The sequence below is a fragment of the Notothenia rossii genome (genome assembly GCF_949606895.1).
Source record: "Notothenia rossii genome assembly, chromosome: 3".
In the NCBI taxonomy this organism is placed as follows: domain Eukaryota; kingdom Metazoa; phylum Chordata; class Actinopteri; order Perciformes; family Nototheniidae; genus Notothenia; species Notothenia rossii.
In genome coordinates this window covers 95,899,064-95,924,631 of record NC_136901.1, presented here as the reverse complement: position 1 = coordinate 95,924,631, position 25,568 = coordinate 95,899,064, and the positions used below count along the sequence as shown (strand labels likewise).

Sequence of the window (25,568 nt, the reverse complement as noted above, 5' to 3'; positions counted from 1 at the left end):
TGTGTTGTTCTAAAGGCTCTTATTGTGGCGGTCTGACTTCCTGTGACCTCAGGTGTGTGTTGTTCTAAAGGCTCTTATTGTGGCGGTCTGACTTCCTGTGACCTCAGGTGTGTGTTGTTGTAAAGGCTCTTATTGTGGCGGTCTGACTTCCTGTGACCTCAGGTGTGTGTTGTTGTAAAGGCTCTTATTGTGGCGGTCTGACTTCCTGTGTCCTCAGGTGTGTGTTGTTCTAAAGGCTCTTATTGTGGCGGTCTGACTTCCTGTGACCTCAGGTGTGTGTTGTTGTAAAGGCTCTTATTGTGGCGGTCTGACTTCCTGTGCCCTCAGGTGTGTGTTGTTCTAAAGGCTCTTATTGTGGCGGTCTGACTTCCTGTGTCCTCAGGTGTGTGTTGTTGTAAACGCTCTTATTGTGGCGCTCTGACTTCCTGTGACCTCAGGTGTGTGTTGTTGTAAACGCTCTTATTGTGGCGCTCTGACTTCCTGTGTCCTCAGGTGTGTGTTGTTCTAAAGGCTCTTATTGTGGCGGTCTGACTTCCTGTGTCCTCAGGTGTGTGTTGTTGTAAACGCTCTTATTGTGGCGGTCTGACTTCCTGTGCCCTCAGGTGTGTGTTGTTCTAAAGGCTCTTATTGTGGCGGGATGGCTTCCTGTGACCTCAGGTGTGTGTTCATGTAAAGGCTCTTATTGTGGCGTTCTGACTTCCTGTGACCTCAGGTGTGTGTTGTTGTAAAGGCTCTTATTGTGGCGCTCTGACTTCCTGTGCCCTCAGGTGTGTGTTGTTCTAAAGGCTCTTATTGTGGCGGTCTGACTTCCTGTGACCTCAGGTGTGTGTTGTTCTAAAGGCTCTTATTGTGGCGGTCTGACTTCCTGTGACCTCAGGTGTGTGTTGTTGTAAAGGCTCTTATTGTGGCGGTCTGACTTCCTGTGCCCTCAGGTGTGTGTTGTTCTAAAGGCTCTTATTGTGGCGGTCTGACTTCCTGTGTCCTCAGGTGTGTGTTGTTGTAAACGCTCTTATTGTGGCGGTCTGACTTCCTGTGCCCTCAGGTGTGTGTTGTTCTAAAGGCTCTTATTGTGGCGGTCTGACTTTCTGTGCCCTCAGGTGTGTGTTGTTCTAAAGGCTCTTATTTTGGCGGTCTGACTTCCTGTGTCCTCAGGTGTGTGTTGTTCTAAAGGCTCTTATTGTGGTGGTCTGACTTTCTGTGCCCTCAGGTGTGTGTTGTTCTAAAGGCTCTTATTGTGGCGGTCTGACTTTCTGTGCCCTCAGGTGTGTGTTGTTCTAAAGGCTCTTATTGTGGTGGTCTGACTTTCTGTGCCCTCAGGTGTGTGTTGTTCTAAACGCTCTTATTGTGGTGGTCTGACTTCCTGTGCCTTCAGGTTTGTGTTCTTCTTGGACCCGTGTAACATCGACATCGTTCAGAGGAAGATCCGCTCCCTGGCTCTCTGTGTGTCTCTGTGCCCCCCCGAGAAGATGGAGACCTACCAGGATCTGAAGAGGTTCGCCATGCTCAACGGTGAGGCCACCGCCGGGGCTGATGGGAGATGTAGTCTGTGGGGGAAAGAGAGTCTAACTCAGGGAAAAGAGCAGCTTTGTGTACAAAAGGTTTCACTTTAGCGTTCATTTTAAACACAAGCATTACTCTCTACATTCATCAGATCACCCTAAGCCACTCACAATAGGATTAGCTTGATGCTTCATATTTTGTTTCTGTACATTTGTATTTCCACATTTTGTACTTTTTCAATGCTATTTTATTTCTATTTTTGACGTTCACATGTTGGATTGTTCATTTCTTTTAATTTCTCTAATGTGAAATGCTTTGTTTTTATGCCGCTGCAGCGCAAACATTTCACACATTGGGATCAACTCATCTCATGAGAACAGAAAGATATATTCATTCATAATATTTGAATATATTATTGTATTTTATTATAATCGTGAGAGGAGCAGAATCACCGACTCATCAGCGCTGCACGTCATGCTGATGATGTCATGTCTGAAGACACAGTGTGACACAGCACCAGTGTACTGTACACACACACACACACACACACACACACACACACACACACACACACACACACACACACACACACAGTAACACACACACACACACACACACACACACACACACACACACACACACACACACACACACACACACACACACACACACACACACACACACACACACAGTAACAAAGGCAGCATTAAGCGTGTGTGGTTGGTGCCACTCGTCTCCACTGAGTTCACACTCCATCTTAATGAAAGGAGTGTCTCACACACTGTTTCTGTTATTCTGTCCACCCTGAGGCTCTCCGGAGGAACACGTCTCCCTCCTCCTGTCACTCAAACACCCACTAATGCCCACTAATGCTAACGGAACTAATGCTAATGGCGGTTCCATAGTTACATCGCGGTGCGTTCAGGCTCTGCTGTCAGAAACACAATCTGACAAGAAGTGAGCAGGGGAGCTAGCCAGTGCTAACAGAGCTAACGCTAATGGAGCTAATGCTAATTGAGCTAATGCTAATGGAGGTTCCATAGAGTTATATCGTGGGGCGTTCAGGCTCTGCTGTCAGAAACACAATCTGACAAGAAGTCAGCAGGGGAGCTAGCCAGTGCTAACAGAGCTAACGCTAATGGAGCTAACGCTAATGGAGGTTCCATAGAGTGATATCGTGGGGCGTTCAGGCTCTGCTGTCAGAAACACAATCTGACAAGAAGTCAGCAGGGGAGCTAGCCAGTGCTAACAGAGCTAACGCTAATGGAGCTAACGCTAATGGAGGTTCCATAGAGTGATATCGTGGGGCGTTCAGGCTCTGCTGTCAGAAACACAATCTGACAAGAATTCAGCAGGGGAGCTAGCCAGTGCTAACAGAGCTAACGCTAATGGAGCTAACGCTAGTTGAGCGAATGCTAATTGTGCTAATGGAGGTTCCATAGAGGTATATCATTGGGCGTTCAGGCTCTGCTGTCAGAGACATCGTGGTGCATTCAGGCTCATCCCGTCTCTGTGTTCTCTTTCAGGTTCTGAGTTGTGTTCCTATGAGTTAGCGGGTCATAAATATCCAGGTCTCCCTGAGAGGTTCTCCAGATGTCCCACACTTCCTGTTCCACCCAGGTGAGTCCAAAACACTGACCTCTGACACGCAGTAAGCAGGTGTTTGACCTCTGACCTCTGTTAGAAACATCTCACTTGTCCCCGGCTTGAGCTTGAGCCTCAGGATCCATGTATCTGTGATCCTCTCCAGAATGGAAGGAGTCATCACATACAGAGCATCAACTAGTTCCTGAACAGTGTCCTTCACATGCTGATATCCAAGAGAGGGAGTTCCTCAGTCACAAGATGGAGGAATAGAAAGCAGTATTCAATGTTTACTTCAGATTAGCTCCACGTCAGAAATGATCATGCTTGTCATATGTCTCTCTCCATAGAGGCTGAATCATCATGTTAATCACATAGCTATCATATGCCTCAAACAGTCCTGATGCTCTTCTAGGTAATCACACATCCTGTCATGTTCACAGCTACAGTTGGGGTACCTTTGTTATCAAGTTACTCTGATGTTGGTTACTGTTTGACCTCTGACCTCTCCTTCAGTAAGCAGGTGTTTGACCTCTGACCTCTCCCCTCTCCCTGCAGTAAGCCCCTCCCGGTGTTTAACCGCTGCACCCCAGTGGATATCTCCTGCTATGCTAAGTTCTCGGAGGCGGTGGTGACGTTCGTCGGGGATCACAGCGTTCTGCATCGTCTGATCGCAGGGGTCGCCGCCAGCAAAGAGATCATCATCGGGCTGTGTGTGCTGGCCCTGAGTGAGAGACACACACACTGAGACACTGTGACTAACATGTCTCTGACTCAAAGACCCTCAAAGACCCTCAAAGGACCCCTATTAGACTCCTTTATTACCAATATATAACAACGCCGCTGTGACAAATGTCCTATTTGGGTTGCCGTACGTAGCTGTCCGATATGCAGACCAACTCGGGTGTTCAGAGATGCGTTCAGGTACATCAGGTGCTCCTCCAACCTGTCCTCTCAGGTAGTCAGAGATGCATTCAGGTACCTCAGGTAGTCAGAGACGCGTTCAGGTACATCAGGTAGTCAGAGATGCGTTCAGGTACATCAGGTAGTCCTCTAACCTGTCCTCTCAGGTAGTCAAAGATGCGTTCAGGTACATCAGGTGCTCCTCTAACCTGTCGTCTCAGGTAGTCAGAGATGCGTTCAGGTACATCGGGTGCTCCTCTAACCTGTCGTCTCAGGTAGTCAAAGATGCGTTCAGGTACATCAGGTGCTCCTCTAACCTGTCGTCTCAGGTAGTCAAAGATGCGTTCAGGTACATCGGGTGCTCCTCTAACCTGTCTCCCAGGTAGTCAGAGATGCGTTCAGGTACATCAGGTGCTCCTCTAACCTGTCCTCAGGTAGTCAGAGACGCGTTCAGGTGCATCAGGTGCTCCTCTAACCTGTCCTCAGGTAGTCAGAGATGCGTTCAGGTACATCAGGTGCTCCTCTAACCTGTCCTCAGGTAGTCAGAGATGCGTTCAGGTACATCAGGTGCTCCTCTAACCTGTCCTCAGGTAGTCAGAGATGCGTTCAGGTGCATCAGGTGCTCCTCTAACCTGTCCTCTCAGGTAGTCAGAGATGCGTTCAGGTACATCGGGTGCTCCTCTAACCTGTCTCTCAGGTAGTCAGAGATGCGTTCAGGTACATCAGGTGCTCCTCTAACCTGTCTCTCAGGTAGTCAGAGATGCGTTCAGGTACATCAGGTGCTCCTCTAACCTGTCTCTCAGGTAGTCAGAGATGCATTCAGGTACCTCAGGTAGTCAGAGACGCGTTCAGGTACATCAGGTAGTCAGAGATGCGTTCAGGTACATCAGGTAGTCCTCTAACCTGTCTCTCAGGTAGTCAGAGATGCGTTCAGGTACATCAGGTAGTCCTCTAACCTGTCTCTCAGGTAGTCAGAGATGCGTTCAGGTACATCAGGTAGTCCTCTAACCTGTCTCTCAGGTAGTCAGAGATGCGTTCAGGTACATCGGGTGCTCCTCTAACCTGTCCTCTCAGGTAGTCTGAGATGCATTCAGGTATATCGGGTGCTCCTCTAACCTGTCCTCTCAGGTAGTCAGAGATGCGTTCAGGTACATCAGGTGCTCCTCTAACCTGTCTCCCAGGTAGTCTGAGATGTATTCAGGTACATCAGGTGCTCCTCTAACCTGTCTCCCATGTAGTCAGAGATGCGTTCAGGTACATCGGGTGCTCCTCTAACCTGTCCTCTCAGGTAGTCAGAGATGCATTCAGGTACATCAGGTGCTCCTCTAACCTGTCCTCTCAGGTAGTCAGAGATGCATTCAGGTACATCAGGTGCTCCTCTAACCTGTCTCTCAGGTAGTCAGAGATGCATTCAGGTACATCAGGTGCTCCTCTAACCTGTCTCTCAGGTAGTCAGAGATGCGTTCAGGTACATCGGGTGCTCCTCTAACCTGTCTCTCAGGTAGTCAGAGATGCATTCAGGTACATCAGGTGCTCCTCTAACCTGTCTCTCAGGTAGTCAGAGATGCGTTCAGGTACATTGGGTGCTCCTCTAACCTGTCTCTCAGGTAGTCAGAGATGCGTTCAGGTACATCAGGTGCTCCTCTAACCTGTCCTCCCAGGTAGTCAGAGATGCGTCCAGGTACATCAGGTGCTCCTCTAACCTGTCTCTCAGGTAGTCAGAGATGCGTTCAGGTACATCAGGTGCTCCTCTAACCTGTCTCTCAGGTAGTCAGAGATGCGTTCAGGTACATCAGGTGCTCCTCTAACCTGTCTCTCAGGTAGTCAGAGATGCGTTCAGGTACATCAGGTGCTCCTCTAACCTGTCTCTCAGGTAGTCAGAGATGCGTTCATGTACATCAGGTGCTCCTCTAACCTGTCTTCCAGGTAGTCAGAGATGCGTCCAGGTACATCAGGTGCTCCTCTAACCTGTCTCTCAGGTAGTCAGAGATGCATTCAGGTACATCAGGTGCTCCTCTAACCTGTCTCCCAGGTAGTCAGAGATGCGTTCAGGTACATCAGGTGCTCCTCTAACCTGTCTCTCAGGTAGTCAGAGATGCGTTCAAGTACACCAGGTGCTCCTCTAACCTGTCCTCTCAGGTAGTCAGAGATGCGTTCAGGTACATCAGGTGCTCCTCTAACCTGTCTCTCAGGTAGTCAGAGATGCGTTCAGGTACATCAGGTGCTCCTCTAACCTGTCTCTCAGGTAGTCAGAGATGCGTTCAGGTAGATCAGGTGCTCCTCTAACCTGTCTCTCAGGTAGTCAGAGATGCGTTCAGGTACATCAGGTGCCCCTCTAACCTGTCTCTCAGGTAGTCAGAAATGCGTTCAGGTACATCAGGTGCTCCTCTAACCTGTCCTCTCAGGTAGTCAGAGATGCGTTCAGGTACATCAGGTGCTCCTCTAACCTGTCTCTCAGGTAGTCAGAGATGCGTTCAGGTACATCAGGTGCTCCTCTAACCTGTCTCTCAGGTAGTCAGAGATGCGTTCAGGTACATCAGGTGCTCCTCTAACCTGTCTCTCAGGTAGTCAGAGATGCGTTCAGGTACATCAGGTGCTCCTCTAACCTGTCCTCTCAGGTAGTCAGAGATGCGTTCAGGTACATCAGGTGCTCCTCTAACCTGTCTCTCAGGTAGTCAGAGATGCGTTCAGGTACATCAGGTGCTCCTCTAACCTGTCCTCTCAGGTAGTCAGAGATGCGTTCAGGTACATCAGGTGCTCCTCTAACCTGTCTCTCAGGTAGTCAGAGATGCGTTCAGGTACATCAGGTGCTCCTCTAACCTGTCTCTCAGGTAGTCAGAGATGCGTTCAGGTACATCAGGTGCTCCTCTAACCTGTCTCCCAGGTAGTCAGAGATGCGTTCAGGTACATCAGGTGCTCCTCTAACCTGTCCTCTCAGGTAGTCAGAGATGCGTTCAGGTACATCAGGTGCTCCTCTAACCTGTCCTCTCAGGTAGTCTGAGATGCATTCAGGTACATCAGGTGCTCCTCTAACCTGTCCTCTCAGGTAGTCAGAGATGCGTTCAGGTACATTAGGTGCTCCTCTAACCTGTCTCTCAGGTAGTCAGAGATGCGTTCAGGTACATCGGGTGCTCCTCTAACCTGTCTCCCAGGTAGTCAGAGATGCGTTCAGGTACATTAGGTGCTCCTCTAACCTGTCTCTCAGGTAGTCAGAGATGCGTTCAGGTACATCAGGTGCTCCTCTAACCTGTCTCCCAGGTAGTCAGAGATGCGTTCAGGTACATCAGGTGCTCCTCTAACCTGTCCTCTCAGGTAGTCTGAGATGCATTCAGGTACATCAGGTGCTCCTCTAACCTGTCCTCTCAGGTAGTCAGAGATGCGTTCAGGTACATTAGGTGCTCCTCTAACCTGTCTCTCAGGTAGTCAGAGATGCGTTCAGGTACATCGGGTGCTCCTCTAACCTGTCTCCCAGGTAGTCAGAGATGCGTTCAGGTACATCAGGTGCTCCTCTAACCTGTCTCTCAGGTAGTCAGAGATGCGTTCAGGTACATCAGGTGCTCCTCTAACCTGTCCTCTCAGGTAGTCAGAGATGCGTTCAGGTACATCAGGTGCTCCTCTAACCTGTCTCTCAGGTAGTCAGAGATGCGTTCAGGTACATCAGGTGCTCCTCTAACCTGTCTCTCAGGTAGTCAGAGATGCGTTCAGGTACATCAGGTGCTCCTCTAACCTGTCCTCTCAGGTAGTCAGAGATGCGTTCAGGTACATCAGGTGCTCCTCTAACCTGTCTCTCAGGTAGTCAGAGATGCGTTCAGGTACATCAGGTGCTCCTCTAACCTGTCTCCCAGGTAGTCAGAGATGCGTTCAGGTACATCAGGTGCTCCTCTAACCTGTCTCCCAGGTAGTCAGAGACGCGTTCAGGTACATCAGGTAGTCAGAGACGCGTTCAGGTACATCAGGTAGTCAGAGACGCGTTCAGGTACATCAGGTAGTCAGAGACGCGTTCAGATACATCAGGTCGTAAGAGATGCGTTCAGGTACCTCAGGTGCTCCTCTAACCTGTCTCTCCTCCTCAGTCCTCTCCATGATCCTGATGCTCATCATCCGCTACATCTCTGCGCTGCTCGTCTGGATCCTCACCTCTCTGGTGGTGCTGGGGTCTCTGGGTGAGCTGACTTCCTGTCTGTATAACCCTCCAGCTGACTTCCTGTCTGTATAACCCTCCAGCTGACTTCCTGTCTGTATAACCCTCTGAGCTCACTTCCTGTCTGTATAACCCTCTGAGTTCACTTCCTGTCTGTATAACCCTCTGAGCTGACTTCCAGTCTGTATAACCCTCTGAGCTCACTTCCTGTCTGTATAACCCTCCAGCTCACTTCCTGTCTGTATAACCCTCCAGCTCACTTCCTGTCTGTATAACCCTCCAGCTCACTTCCTGTCTGTATAACCCTCTGAGCTCACTTCCTGTCTGTATAACCCTCTGAGCTCACTTCCTGTCTGTATAACCCTTTGAGCTCACTTCCTGTCTGTATAACCCTCCAGCTCACTTCCTGTCTGTATAACCCTCTGAGCTCACTTCCTGTCTGTATAACCCTCCAGCTCACTTCCAGTCTGTATAACCCTCTGAGCTCACTTCCTGTCTGTATAACCCTCCAGCTCACTTCCTGTCTCTATAACCCTCTGAGCTCACTTCCTGTCTGCATAACCCTCCAGCTCACTTCCTGTCTGTATAACCCTCTGAGTTCACTTCCTGTCTGTATAACCCTCTGAGCTCACTTCCTGTCTGCATAACCCTCCAGCTCACTTCCTGTCTGTATAACCCTCTGAGTTCACTTCCTGTCTGTATAACTCTCTGAGCTCACTTCCTGTCTGTGTCTCAGCGGGGACCAGCGTCCTCTGGTGGCTCTACATCGATCACCGTCTCTATGGAAACGCCACCAGCAGTCACCTGAGGGAGGAGCTTAGAGAGGAGGGGGCAGAACTTAGAGCGGAGGGGGCGGAGCTTAGGGACAGTGGGCAGGCGCTGCTTGTCTACGCCGCCGCCGCCACCGTCTTTACCGTGAGGAACTTTATTACCACACGTTTTAATATCTAACGTCTTTCTTTAAAGGTGTCCTATCATGCTAAATGCACTTTTTAGAAGTCTAAGTCCAACCCTTAAAGGACCCTTTAAAGGACCCTTAAAGGACCCTTAAGGGACCCTTAAGGGACCCCTATTAGACTCTTTATCACCAATATATAACATGTCTCTGACTCAAAGACCCTTAAAGGACCCTTAAAGGTACATTCAGTGCATGAGAACGATGTTTTTGCCTGCTGTGTCTCGCCTTAACCTTAAATTCTTCCCCAATAACTGTGTTGTTGTTGTTGTTGTTGTTGTTGCTGCTGTCAGATCATCCTGCTGCTGCTCATGCTGTTCATGAGGAAGCGGGTGGCGCTCACCATCGCTCTGTTCCACGTGGCGGGGAAGGTGTTCCTGCACCTGCCGCTGCTCGCCCTGCAGCCCTGCCTCACCTTCCTGGCCCTGCTGCTCTTCTGGAGCTACTGGGTCCTAGTGCTGCTCTTCCTGGGCACCAGCGGTGAGATGTGGCCTCAAACACACACAACATCTGTTCTTTATTTAGTGATGGGAATTACGGCCCTTTGGAGGGAGCTGGACCTTATGGCTCTGTTCCTTTCCGAGAGCCGTTCAAACGAGCCGTTCAAAAGAGCCGTTCAAAGGAGCCGTTCAAAGGAGCCGTTCAAACGTGCCGTTCAAAAGAGCCGTTCAAACGAGCCGTTCAAAAGAGCCGTTCAAAAGAGCCGCTCAAACGAGTCGTTCAAAAGAGTCTTTCAAAAGAGCCGTTCAAACGAGCCGTTCAAAAGAGCCGTTCAAAAGAGTCTTTCAAACGAGCCGTTCAAATGTGCCGTTCAAAAGAGCCGTTCAAACGAGCCGTTCAAAAGTGCCGTTCAAAAGAGCCGCTCAAACGAGTCGTTCAAAAGAGCCGTTCAAAAGAGTCTTTCAAACGAGCCGTTCAAAAGTGCCGTTCAAAAGAGCCGTTCAAACGAGCCGTTCAAAAGTGCCGTTCAAAAGAGCCGTTCAAACGAGCCGTTCAAAAGTGCCGTTCAAAAGAGCCGCTCAAACGAGCCGTTCAAAAGAGCCGTTCAAAAGAGCCGTTCAAACGAGCCGTTCAAAAGTGCCGTTCAAAAGAGCCGCTCAAATGAGTCGTTCAAAAGAGCCGTTCAAAAGAGTCTTTCAAAAGAGCCGTTCAAACGAGTCGTTCAAACGAGTCTATCAAACGAGCCGTTCAAACGAGCCTTTCAAACGAGCCGTTCAAAAGAGCCGTTCAAACAACCCGTTCAAAGGAGCCGTTCAAAGGAGCCGTTCAAAAGAGCCGTTCAAAAGAGCCGGTGGAGATTATTTGTTGACCCTGCTTTCAATGATATTCTGGCTTTACAAATGTTGCACTCCGCTTCATCATTGCCTACGTTTTTGTTGAAGTGCATCCAAATGCTGCTGCGTTTTCACGTAGGGTTCATGTGTTCACCCTAAAACACGTGGTCTACCTGTACCGCTTGTTATGACTTCAAAAGTCAAAGTCTACTTTATTGTCAATCTTTCAGTTTGTGTGTACAGACAGATCAAAATACCGTTTCCCACAATCCAGAATATAAAACAAATATATATAAAAATATGTATATATATACAGTGGGGCAAAAAAAGAAAGAAAACCTTGTGAAGCCTTACAGAAAACGTTTGACCTCTGTCATTGCCAACAAAGGGTATATAACAAAGTATTGAGATGAACTTTTGTTTTTGACCAAATACTTATTTTACATCATTTACAAATAAATTCTTTAAAAATCAGACAATGTGATTTTCTGGATTTCTTTTTCTCATTTTGTCTCTCATAGTTGAGGTATACCTAGGATGAACATTACAGACCTCTCTCATCTTTTTAAATGGGAGAACTTGCACAATTGGTGGCTGACTAAATACTTTTTTGCCCCACAGAATCAAAGACACATTTTCTCATATGCACACATTAAAACCTAAATAAAAACACAACAATCAATATATACAAAATAACAGTCACTTCAATATATTTGAGAATGTAGTGTGGATCCCCCAGAGCATTGTGGGAACTGTAGATTGGATCCCCCAGAGCATTGTGGGAAGTGTACTGTGCATCCCCCAGAGCATTGTGGGAAGTGTACTGTGCATCCCCCAGAGCATTGTGGGAACTGTAGTGTGCATCCCCCAGAGCATTGTGGGAACTGTAGTGTGCATCCCCCAGAGCATTGTGGGAACTGTAGTGTGCATCCCCCAGAGCATTGTGGGAACTGTAGTATGCATCCCCCAGAGCATTGTGAGAACTGTAGTGTGGTGTGGATCCCCAAGAGCATTGTGGGAACTGTAGTGTGGATCCCCCAGAGCATTGTGGGAACTGTAGTGTGCATCCCCCAGAGCATTGTGGGAACTGTAGTGTGCATCCCCCAGAGCATTGTGGGAACTGTAGTGTGACTGTAGGTGTGTGTTGCAGGTAACCCTGAGCAGAACGAGGACACCACGCTGACAGAGTTCCGGCTCACGGGCTCTCTGCAGTACCTCACCTGGTACCACGCTGTGGGCCTGGTCTGGATCACAGAGTTCATCCTCGCCTGCCAGCAGATGACTGTGGCCGGAGCCGTCGTCACCTATTACTTTACCAGGTGAGTCTGAACTCCACCAGGTGATTCTATACTCCACCAGGTGAGTCTATACTCTACCAGGTGATTCTATACTCCACCAGGTGAGTCTAAACCCCACCAGGTGAGTCTATACTCCACCAGGTGAGTCTGAACTCCACCAGGTGATTCTATACTCCACCAGGTGAGTCTGAACTCCACCAGGTGATTCTATACTCCACCAGGTGAGTCTGAACTCCACCAGGTGATTCTATACTCCACCAGGTGAGTCTATACTCCACCAGGTGATTCTATACTCCACCAGGTGAGTCTATACTCCACCAGGTGATTCTATACTCCACCAGGTGAGTCTATACTCCACCAGGTGAGTCTATACTCCACCAGGTGATTCTATACTCCACCAGGTGATTCTATACTCCACCAGGTGAGTCTAAACCCCACCAGGTGAGTCTATACTCCACCAGGTGAGTCTATACTCCACCAGGTGAGTCTATACTCCACCAGGTGATTCTATACTCCACCAGGTGATTCTATACTCCACCAGGTGAGTCTAAACCCCACCAGGTGAGTCTATACTCCACCAGGTGAGTCTAAACTCCACCAGGTGAGTCTAAACCCCACCAGGTGAGTCTATACTCCACCAGGTGAGTCTACACTCCACCAGGTGAGTCTATACTCCACCATGTGAGTCTAAACTCCACCAGGTGAGTCTATACTCCACCAGGTGAGTCTAAACTCCACCAGGTGAGTCTATACTCCACCAGGTGAGTCTAAACCCCACCAGGTGAGTCTATACTCCACCAGGTGAGTCTATACTTCACCATGTGAGTCTAAACTCCACCATGTGAGTCTAAACTCCACCAGGTGAGTCTATACTCCACCATGTGAGTCTAAACTCCACCAGGTGAGTCTATACTCCACCATGTGAGTCTAAACTCCACCAGGTGAGTCTACACTCCACCAGGTGAGTCTGAACTCCACCAGGTGAGTCTATACTCCACCAGGTGAGTCTAAACCCCACCAGGTGAGTCTACACTCCACCAGGTGAGTCTGAACTCCACCAGGTGAGTCTATACTCCACCAGGTGAGTCTAAACCCCACCAGGTGAGTCTATACTCCACCAGGTGAGTCTATACTCCACCATGTGAGTCTAAACTCCACCAGGTGAGTCTACACTCCACCAGGTGAGTCTATACTCCACCAGGTGAGTCTAAACCCCACCAGGTGAGTCTATACTCCACCATGTGAGTCTAAACTCCACCAGGTGAGTCTACACTCCACCAGGTGAGTCTATACTCCACCATGTGAGTCTAAACTCCACCAGGTGAGTCTACACTCCACCAGGTGAGTCTATACTCCACCATGTGAGTCTAAACTCCACCAGGTGAGTCTACACTCCACCAGGTGAGTCTGAACTCCACCAGGTGAGTCTATACTCCACCAGGTGAGTCTAAACCCCACCAGGTGAGTCTATACTCCACCAGGTGAGTCTATACTTCACCATGTGAGTCTAAACTCCACCAGGTGAGTCTATACTTCACCATGTGAGTCTAAACTCCACCAGGTGAGTCTATACTCCACCATGTGAGTCTAAACTCCACCAGGTGAGTCTACACTCCACCATGTGAGTCTATACTCCACCAGTTGAGTCTATACTCCACCAGGTGAGTCTAAACTCCACCATGTGAGTCTAAACTCCACCAGGTGAGTCTATACTTCACCATGTGAGTCTAAACTCCACCAGGTGAGTCTACACTCCACCATGTGAGTCTATACTCCACCAGTTGAGTCTATACTCCACCAGGTGAGTCTAAACCCCACCAGGTGAGTCTATACTCCACCAGGTGAGTCTATACTCCACCATGTGAGTCTAAACTCCACCAGGTGAGTCTACACTCCACCAGGTGAGTCTAAACCCCACCAGGTGAGTCTATACTCCACCATGTGAGTCTAAACTCCACCAGGTGAGTCTACACTCCACCAGGTGAGTCTATACTCCACCATGTGAGTCTAAACTCCACCAGGTGAGTCTACACTCCACCAGGTGAGTCTATACTCCACCATGTGAGTCTAAACTCCACCAGGTGAGTCTACACTCCACCAGGTGAGTCTGAACTCCACCAGGTGAGTCTATACTCCACCAGGTGAGTCTAAACCCCACCAGGTGAGTCTATACTCCACCAGGTGAGTCTATACTTCACCATGTGAGTCTAAACTCCACCAGGTGAGTCTATACTTCACCATGTGAGTCTAAACTCCACCAGGTGAGTCTATACTCCACCATGTGAGTCTAAACTCCACCAGGTGAGTCTACACTCCACCATGTGAGTCTATACTCCACCAGTTGAGTCTATACTCCACCAGGTGAGTCTAAACCCCACCAGGTGAGTCTATACTCCACCATGTGAGTCTAAACTCCACCAGGTGAGTCTATACTTCACCATGTGAGTCTAAACTCCACCAGGTGAGTCTATACTCCACCATGTGAGTCTAAACTCCACCAGGTGAGTCTACACTCCACCAGGTGAGTCTATACTCCACCAGTTGAGTCTATACTCCACCAGGTGAGTCTATACTCCACCATGTGAGTCTAAACTCCACCAGGTGAGTCTACACTCCACCAGGTGAGTCTATACTCCACCAGTTGAGTCTATACTCGCCCATGTGAGTCTATACTCCACCAGTTGAGTCTTAACTCCACCAGTTGAGTCTGTACTTCACAGTCTAGACTTTTGAGAAAAAGTCAGACTCCACACATTTTCCTAAAAACATTATAATTGTCTGAAAATCTGAATTCACAGAATTTCTCAGAAAAATCTGAATTTCCAGTCAAACAGCTTCAAATTGAGATATTTCTGAAAGAAAGTAAGAATTTTGAGAGAAAGGTTCAGGTGACGTGGTTAATGTTGACTCTGTTTTCAGGGATAAGAACCGCCTCCCGGTGGCGCCCATCCTGTCGTCGGTCCTCCGGTTGGTCCGGTATCACCTGGGGACCGTCGCCAAGGGAGCCTTCATCATCACGCTGGTGAAGATCCCCCGCCTCTTCCTCATGTACATCCACAACCAGCTGAGAGGAAAGGTACAACTTTATTAACAAACAGCTCAAACACAACGTACACAACTTTATTAACAACCAGCTCAAACACAACGTACACAACTTTATTAACAACCAGCACAAACACAACGTACACAACTTTATTAACAACCAGCTCAAACACAACATACACAACTTTATTAACAACCAGCTCAAACACAACGTACACAACTTTATTAACAACCAGCTCAAACACAACGTACACAACTTTATTAACAACCGGCTCAAACACAACATACACAACTTTATTAACAACCAGCTCAAACACAACGTACACAACTTTATTAACAACCAGCTCAAACACAACGTACACAACTTTATTAACAACCAGCTCAAACACAACGTACACAACTTTATTAACAACCAGCTCAGACAAAACATACACAACTTTATTAACAACCAGCTCAAACACAACGTACAACTTTATTAACAACCAGCTCAAACACAACGTACACAACTTTATTAACAACCAGCACAAACACAACGTACACAACTTTATTAACAACAAGCACAAACACAACGTACACAACTTTATTAACAACCAGCTCAAACACAACGTACACAACTTTATTAACAACCAGCTCAAACACAATGTACACAACTTTATTAACAACCCGCTCAGACACAACATACACAACTTTATTAACAACCAGCTCAAACACAACATACACAACTTTATTAACAACCAGCACAAACACAACGTACACAACTTTATTAACAACCAGCTCAGACACAACATACACAACTTTATTAACAACCAGCTCAAACACAACGTACACAACTTTATTAACAACCAGCTCAAACACAACGTACACAACTTTATTAACAACCAGCTCAAACACAACGTACACAACTTTATTAACAACCAGCTCAAACACAACGTACACAACTTTATTAACAACCAGCTCAAACACAACGTACAACTTTATTAACAACCAGCTCAAACACAACGTACACAACTTTATTAACAACCAGCTCAAACACAACGTACAACTTTATTAACAACCAGCACAAACACAACGTACACAACTTTATTAACAACCAGCTCAAACACAACATACACAACTTTATTAACAACCAGCTCAAACACAACGTACACAACTTTATTAACAACCAGCTCAAACACAACGTACACAACTTTATTAACAACCAGCTCAAACACAACATACACAACTTTATTAACAACCAGCTCAAACACAACGTACACAACTTTATTAACAACCAGCTCAAACACAACGTACACAACTTTTTTAACAACCAGCTCAAACACAACGTACACAACTTTATTAACAACCAGCTCAAACACAACATACAAAACTTTATTAACAACCAGCACAAACACAACCTACACAACTTTATTAACAACCAGCTCAGACACAACGTACACAACTTTATTAACAACCAGCTCAAACACAACATACACAACTTTATTAACAACCAGCTAAAACACAACGTACAACTTTATTAACAACCAGCTCAAACACAACGTACACAACTTTATTAACAACCAGCTCAAACACAACGTACAACTTTATTAACAACCAGCTCAGACAAAACATACACAACTTTATTAAAAACCAGCTAAAACACAACGTACAACTTTATTAACAACCAGCTCAGACAAAACATACACAACTTTATTAACAACCAGCTCAAACACACCGTACACAACTTTATTAACAACCAGCTCAAACACAACGTACACAACTTTATTAATAACCAGCTCAAACACAACATACACAACTTTATTAACAACCAGCTCAAACACAACGTACACAACTTTATTAACAACCAGCTCAAACACAACGTACACAACTTTTTTAACAACCAGCTCAAACACAACGTACACAACTTTATTAACAACCAGCTCAAACACAACATACACAACTTTATTAACAACCAGCACAAACACAACGTACACAACTTTATTAACAACCAGCACAAACACAACGTACACAACTTTATTAACAACCAGCTCAGACACAACATACACAACTTTATTAACAACCAGCTAAAACACAACGTACACAACTTTATTAACAACCAGCTCAAACACAACGTACACAACTTTATTAACAACCAGCTAAAACACAACGTACACAACTTTATTAACAACCAGCACAAACACAACGTACACAACTTTATTAACAACCAGCTCAGACAAAACGTACACAACTTTATTAACAACCAGCTCAAACACAACGTACACAACTTTATTAACAACCAGCACAAACACAACGTACACAACTTTATTAACAACCAGCTAAAACACAACGTACACAACTTTATTAACAACCAGCACAAACACAACGTACACAACTTTATTAACAACCAGCTCAGACAAAACGTACACAACTTTATTAACAACCAGCTCAAACACAACGTACACAACTTTATTAACAACCAGCTCAAACACAACGTACACAACTTTATTAACAACCAGCTCAAACACAACGTACACAACTTTTTTAACAACCAGCTCAAACACAACGTACACAACTTTATTAACAACCAGCTCAAACACAACATACACAACTTTATTAACAACCAGCACAAACACAACGTACACAACTTTATTAACAACCAGCTCAAACACAACATACACAACTTTATTAACAACCAGCTAAAACACAACATACACAACTTTATTAACAACCAGCTAAAACACAACGTACACAACTTTATTAACAACCAGCTCAGACAAAACATACACAACTTTATTAACAACCAGCTCAAACACAACGTACACAACTTTATTAACAACCAGCTCAAACACAACATACACAACTTTATTAACAACCAGCTCAGACACAACGTACACAACTTTATTAACAACCAGCACAAACACAACGGTACGAGAGCCAGCCCTTCTGTCAGATCTGTTTTCTGAAACCATATATTAGGTTATTGTGTAATATTGTGTTGTGTTGTGTTTCAGGAGAATGCGTGTGCGCGCTGCATGCTGAAAACCTGTATCTGCTGTCTGTGGTGTCTAGAGAAGTGCCTCAACTATCTCAATCAGGTAAACACACACCTGCTCACTTCTTCTTCTTCTTCTTCTTCTTCTTCTTCTTCTTCTTCTTCTTCTTCTTGTTCTTCTTGTTCTTCTTCTTCTTCCCTGTTTTTATTGTGACATCCATCTGTGCCTTCATTACCCAGAATGCATATGCAGCCACAGCCATCAACAGCACCAGTTTCTGCACGTCTGCGCGCGACGCCTTCGTGATCCTGGTGGAGAACGCGCTGCGCGTCGCAACAATCAACGCCATCGGAGACTTCGTGCTCTTCCTGGGGAAGGTGAGAGGAATCTGACGTTTCTAACATCAAGAGGTGCAGGAATGAGTCTTTAGCTTTATAGCCCAACACTAGCCTCCTTTAGCTTAGCGGTGGTGACGTGAAGTCATGTGACCGTGCTGTAGTTCCTTTATAGCCCAACATTAGCCTCCTTTAGCTTAGCGGTGGTGACGTGAAGTCATGTGACCGTGCTGTAGTTCCTTTATAGCCCAACATTAGCCTCCTTTAGCTTAGCGGTGGTGACGTGAAGTCATGTGACCGTGCTGTAGTTCCTTTATAGCCCAACATTAGCCTCCTTTAGCTTAGCGGTGGTGACGTGAAGTCATGTGACCGTGCTGTAGTTCCTTTATAGCCCAACATTAGCCTCCTTTAGCTTAGCGGTGGTGAAGTGAAGTCATGTGACCGTGCTGTAGTTCCTTTATAGCCCAACATTAGCCTCCTTTAGCTTAGCGGTGGTGAAGTCATGTGACCGTGCTGTAGTTCCTTTAGAGCCCAACATTAGCCTCCTTTAGCTTAGCGGTGATGACGTGAAGTCATGTGACCGTGCTGTAGTTCCTTTATAGCCCAACATTAGCCTCCTTTAGCTTAGCGGTGATGACGTGAAGTCATGTGACCGTGCTGTAGTTCCTTTATAGCCCAACATTAGCCTCCTTTAGCTTAGCGGTGGTGAAGTCATGTGACCGTGCTGTAGTTCCTTTATAGCCCAACATTAGCCTCCTTTAGCTTAGCGGTGGTGAAGTCATGTGACCGTGCTGTAGTTCCTTTATAGCCCAACATTAGCCTCCTTTAGGTTAGCGGTGGTGACGTGAAGTCATGTGACCGTGCTGTAGTTCCTTTATAGCCCAACATTAGCCTCCTTTAGCTTAGCGGTGATGACGTGAAGTCATGTGACCGTGCTGTAGTTCCTTTATAGCCCAACATTAGCCTCCTTTAGCTTAGCGGTGATGACGTGAAGTCATGTGGCCGTGCTGTAGTTCCTTTATAGCCCAACATTAGCCTCCTTTAGCTTAGCGGTGATGACGTGAAGTCATGTGACCGTGCTGTAGTTCCTTTATAGCCCAACAGAAACACCTGCAGCTCTGTGTGTTACCTTCTAACTGACCCCCCACCCCCCTCAGGTGCTGATCGTCACCTGCACGGCGTTCTGCGGCGTCCTGCTGCTGAACGCTCAGCGGGGTTACGCTGAGTGGCTGCTGCCGCTCGTCATCGTGTGTCTCTTCTCCTTCCTGGTGGCGCACTGCTTCCTGTCGGTGTTCGAGATCGTGGTGGACGTCCTGTTCCTCTGCTTCGCCATCGACACCAAGTACAACGACGGCACGCCGGGCCGTGAGTTCTTCATGGACAAGGCTCTGATGGTGAGGAAACCCCCCCCAAAGGGGTTACTATGGATACCATTTGTTTTTCCGAGTGGTTATTACTTTACTCCATAAACGTGTAATTTGTATCTTTTTAATATTTTTTAATATATATTTTAATATTTTTAATTTTTAGTTGGTGTGGTTTGTGTTTGCGTTGCTTAGAGTCAAGTGGGAATGTGGCAGGAAGTGGAACTACTGATGAACACCTAAACGTGGTGCAAATCAATAATATATAGTTATTGTCGAGGCTGATTATCTGAGAGCTCTAAAGGAGACCCGGGTACGTCTTCAGGGTTTTATTCAGGTCAGTTCTATAGATCTGTTGGCGGTCCAGTACCGACTAAAACCCTTTTAACTGGATATGATAAGTAAACACTAATACTATGAGGCGTGCGGACGCATGTTGACTTCCAGAGTCTCGCTGGCGTAGCGTCTCTGACTCGTCTTCGAGGCACTAGAGTCCGCTTTACGGCACAAAGTCAGTAACCATAATAAACATCTCTGCACAGTCCAGAAACATACAGCACCATACAGACTGGATTATTGCTCTTTCATATACATTTTCAGAAAAAAGTCAGGATTTGAGATTTTCAGAGAGAAGTCTACTCTATACTGCCAACGTTTACCATAGATATGAGTCAGCTGAACGCTCCTACAGTTATTTAATAACCGTGCAGACGCTTTCCTGACGGCTCTCTTCCCCTCTAGGAGTTCGTGGAGAGCAGCCGGCGGTTGGAGCGAGTTGCTAAAAGTGGGCGGAGCCGCGTGAAGGAGGCGGTGTCGGGGGGGGCGGAGATGAAGCCCATGGTGAGTGACAGCCCGTCAGAGGAGGAGGAGGAGGAGGAGGAGGAGGAGGAGGGGGGGGGGGGAGAGTGGGAGGAGCTACAGGAGGTCCAGGTGTATTACCTGCTGCTGGGGGTGCTGCTGGATTGGCTGCTGACGGAGCGCAGCCACTTCCTGTTGTGCCTCAGCGAGGACGTCCTGCTGTTCCTCTCCGTTTACCTGCCCACCTCCAGCCTCTTCCTATTGGCCAGCTTACTTCTCGCCCCGCCCCCTCACCAAGGCAGCCACGCCGCGAGCTAACAACCGCTAACAACGGCTAACATACACGTGCTAACTAATGCATGCTAAGGGACACATGCTAACAATGCATGCAAAGGGCCACGTGCTAACAGATACATCCTAACTATGCATGCTAATGGACGCGTGCTAAAGGATATGTGCTAACAATTGCATGCCAAGGGACTCGTGCTAACTAATGCATGCTAAGGGACATCTGCTAACCATGCACGCTAAGGGACACCTGCTAACGGACGTGTGCTAACAATTGCATGCTAAGGAACGTGTGCTAACTATACACACTAAGGGGCACATGCTAACGGACACATCCTAACGAATGCATGCTAAGGGACACATGGTAACAATGCATGCTAATGGTACGTGCTAACGGATATGTGTTGACAATTGCATGCTAAGGGACACGTGCTAACAATGCATGCTAAGGGACACATGGTAACGGACACATCCTAACTATGCATGCTAATGGTACGTGCTAACAGATATGTGTTGACAATTGCACACTAAGGGACACATGCTAACGGACACATCCTAACTAATGCAAGCTAAGGGACACGTGCTAACTATGCACGCTAAGGGAACGTGCTAACAGATGCGTGCTAACTGACTCATTCCCTTCATCACCTACATCATCACCTTCATCTTCACCCGGGACCAGACTCTTCATTGACTTTATGTTTATTTGTAATGTTTTTTTACCTTTGTTTGTTTTTATAGGTTTTATAATGTTCTAAGCTATTTCTTTATTTTTCTGTTCTGCCTTATTATTATTGTTATTGTTTTTCACCGCGGTGCTTTAAAAGAAGTTCTGAGGATCAGACGGTGACGCCGTGTTCCTTTAACTCGAGAAGAAGACTTCTCTCCGGTTATATTACACCTTTTTTACACAATAATTACACCCATAAATACACCTAAATAACACCCATATTACACCTAAATAACACCCATATTACACCTAAATAACACCCATATTACACCTAAATAACACCCATATTACACCTAAATAACACTCATATTACACCTAAATAACACCAATATAACACCATATTACACAGTTTTTACACCTTTTATTAACCCATACTACACCGTAATTGCATTGATATTACATTTTACAGCCCTGTTTCACATTGATCAGACTCAGGTAAAGGAACACGGAGTCGCTGATGAACTGAAGCTTCAGGAGGTCACATGATGAACTGAAGCTTCAGGAGGTCACATGATGAACTGAAGCTTCAGGAGGTCACATGATGAACTGAAGCTTCAGGAGGTCACATGATGATGAGACATTATTTATTATCTATTTATTTCTTCAGTATTATTAAAATACACATTAAATAAAATATCAACTCAATGAAAAAAGATCCTTATGTTTTTATTTATTTCTGTCCTCATTGACTACCCATGATGCATCACTCTGTCCTCACCTGACTACCCATGATGCATCACTGTCCTCACCTGACTACCCATGATGCATCACTCTGTCCTCACCTGACTACCCATGATGCATCACTCTGTCCTCACCTGACTACCCATGATGCATCACTCTGTCCTCACCTGACTACCCATGATGCATCACTCTGTCCTCACCTGACTACGCATGATGCATCACTCTGTCCTCACCTGACTACCCATGGTGCATCACTCTGTCCTCACCTAACTACCCATGATGCATCACTCTGTCCTCACCTGACTACCCATGATGCATCACTCTGTCCTCACATGACTACCCATGATGCATCACTCTGTCCTCATCTGACTACCCATGATGCATCACTCTGTCCTCACCTGACTACCCATGATGCATCACTCTGTCCTCACCTGACTACCCATGATGCATCACTGCCCTCACCTAACTACCCTTGATGCAACACTCTGTCCTCACCTGACTACCCATGATGCATCACTCTGTCCTCACCTGACTACCCATGATGCATCACTGCCCTCACCTAACTACCCATGATGCATCACTCTGTCCTCACCTGACTACCCATGATGCATCACTCTGTCCTCACCTGACTACCCATGATGCATCACTGCCCTCACCTAACTACCCATGATGCATCACTCTGTCCTCACCTGACTACCCATGATGCATCACTCTGTCCTCACCTAACTACCCATGATGCATCACTCTGTCCTCACCTGACTACCCATGATGCATCACTCTGTCCTCACCTGACTACCCATGATGCATCACTCTGTCCTCACCTGACTACCCATGATGCATCACTGTCCTCACCTGACTACCCATGATGCATCACTCTTTCCTCACCTGACTACCCATGATGCATCACTGTCCTCACCTGACTACCCATGATGCATCACTCTGTCCTCACCTGACTACCCATGATGCATCACTGTCCTCACCTGACTACCCATGATGCATCACTCTGTCCTCACCTGACTACCCATGATGCATCACTCTGTCCTCACCTAACTACCCATGATGCATCACTCTGTCCTCACCTAACTACCCATGATGCTAAATAACACCAATATTACACCATTCTTACGTGACTACACTACCCATGATGCCTCACTGCCCCGGTTTACTTCCTGTCTGTTTACCTGGTTTCCTGTTGCAGGCTCCGGGGACGAGCTCGGCCTGACGGCTGGGGGCAGGACTTCCTGCAGAGAGACATTCCAGAAGTTTATTTTTGTGTAACATGTTTACTATGGTTTCACTCCAGGGAAAACAGTATTTTAATAAGAACTGTAACAACATAACCAAGCACTTTATATGGAAGCAGATTTTAAATGTCCTTTTTTATATAAGCGTCTCACAGCTTCACGGCAAAGCCACTTCCTGTTTTCACCTGGACTGTGATGTCATCAGAGGGGCGGAGTCTGTGGACAGGAGCCGCTTTCTGATTGGAGGATGAGCTCTGTGCTGGGTCAGCTGAAACATGATTAGAGATCGTTAGAGATTGAGTCGCTGACTGACCGGAGAGCACTGAGCATCGGGATGATTGACAGTCGAGTTGCTGTCGTCAACTGGATCCTACTTCCTGTCCCGCCTCTTCACCATAAAGTGATTGAAATCCAGAGAAGAAGAAGGTGGGAGGGTTCAGACAGACAGCAATAAAACAAACTGCATCATGGGACAACGAGTCTTCCTGCTTCTGTTTGTTCAGGTCCAACCATCGAGGAAGATCTCCATCGTCATCGAGCAGACTTCACAAATGTCTGATGAACGGTCATTATTAACGGAGCATTTTGCAATTAACAAAGTTTGATCAGATCTGATTGTTTCCATCTTCTCCATGCAGTAATGTGTGTATAAATACTTCAATATGTGTGTATAAGTACTTTGACGGACGGCAGGTTTCTCCAGGCGCTCAGACTTTAAACGCTCGCACACCAATGATCTGAAAAATCAGCGGCTAAAAACTACAATACCCATGAGCCTCGGCTGCTGATGCGTGAGGGACTTGAGAAACGGGCTGAGTTTCTTTATCTAGGAGCAGAGATTAGACGAAGCTGCGTCGCCACTTTGGAAACTCAAACCATCAACATCTACTTCCTGCACAAACACGTAGCCGCAGCTAACGGGTTAGCCGCTGTGTTCCTGTAGTAGCACAGAGTTAGCACGGGTTAGCTAGCTCATAGAGTCATGATTAGTTAATGCAAAACATCAAACACTTTATTAAACATAATTTGGCCTCAACGGATAACTCGTAGGAGAATTATCTTAGTTTGTAAAGATTATTTTGACTGATATTCTCGTTAGCATGCATCGATTATCAGCAAACACGCAGAGCAGGGGAACAACCGTCAGAGACGTTCAGACTCAGACTGACGGACGTTCATCTGACGCTGCTCCGGATCAACCGTCAAATCAAGAAACATGGAGGAGATTTAACGCCAGGAGCACCGTCACTAATGCACTAAAGATGGAGTCAGTTTATAGTAGCACCAGGGCCGTCCCTGGCCAACTTGTGGCCCCACGCAAAGTATATGATGAGGCTCTGTATCGCGAGCGTCGAAGAGAGGGGGGGGGGGGGGGCTAGTGGAGCACGGTGCAGCGCTTACACTAATTGCGCCGCATGAGCGCTGGTTGCACCGCTTTTGCGGCTCAGTTGAGGCCCCCTCCGCGAGGCCCCCTCCGCGAGACGAGGCCCCCTGCGCCCCCTCCGCGAGACGAGGCCCCCTCCGCCCCCTCCGCGAGACGAGGCCCCCTCCGCGAGGCCCCTCGCAGTCTGCGTGATCGGCGTGTAGGGAGGGACGGCCCTGAGTAGCACACACAAACACACACACACACACACACACACACACACACACACACACACACACACACACACACACACACACACACACACACTTGTGATGTGCTGAGTATTGAGAGTATTCAGCTCAGTACATGATATGAAAGTAATATTTGAACTTCAGCCTCATATTGTTCTTTGATTGTTTTGAATATTAAAGCGTTTGGTTTCTCAGATTAACAGAACTCATTCTTTCCTCATTAAGAATTCAAAACCTCATCTTTATTTTCCGGGAACTGGTCGTTAGTATCTTAGCGTCGTAACAGTCGCTCCGTGTTCTACGAACCTCTTGGTTTGATCTCCTTCAGACATTCAGACCGTCTCCTTCGGGGTTCAGAGGGACCGCATCCCGGCGAGCTCGCCGACTTCTTCTACCGTCACTTTTAGATTGAAAGCCGCTGGAAGGTTCTCCTCCCGGTACGTTCTCCTCCCGGTACGTTCCTCTCCCGGTACGTTCCTCTCCCGGTACGTTCTCCTCCCGGTACGTTCCTCTCCTGGTACGTTCTTCTCCCGGTACGTTCTCCTCCCGGTACGTTCCTCTCCTGGTACGTTCCTTCTCCTCCCGGTACGTTCCTCTCCTGGTACGTTCTCCTCCCGGTACGTTCTCCTCCCGGTACGTTCTCCTCCCGGTACGTTCTCCTCCCGGTACGTTCCTTCTCCTCCCGGTATGTTCCTCTCCTGGTACGTTCTCCTCCCGGTACGTTCTCCTCCCGGTACGTTCTCCTCCCGGTACGTTCCTTCTCCTCCCGGTACGTTCCTCTCCTGGTACGTTCTCCTCCCGGTACGTTCTCCTCCCGGTACGTTCTCCTCCCGGTACGTTCCTCCTCC

General features: G+C 47.2%; 1 protein-coding gene across 1 annotated transcript; it reads left to right on the top strand.

Annotated features, from left to right (window-relative positions):
* Positions 1-637: 637 nt before the first annotated feature.
* On the top strand, positions 638-25,568 carry slc44a1b (solute carrier family 44 member 1b; the record flags this gene model as incomplete). The annotated part of the gene is made up of 14 exons (XM_079671352.1): positions 638-657; positions 1,373-1,509; positions 3,027-3,120; positions 3,643-3,812; positions 8,061-8,150; positions 8,865-9,043; positions 9,377-9,563; positions 11,508-11,676; positions 14,575-14,731; positions 17,685-17,768; positions 17,906-18,043; positions 19,159-19,395; positions 20,107-20,205; positions 23,061-25,568. 14 exons carry the CDS (start codon positions 638-640, stop codon positions 23,082-23,084), a joined length of 1,785 nt encoding a protein of 594 aa, XP_079527478.1. The 3' UTR covers positions 23,085-25,568.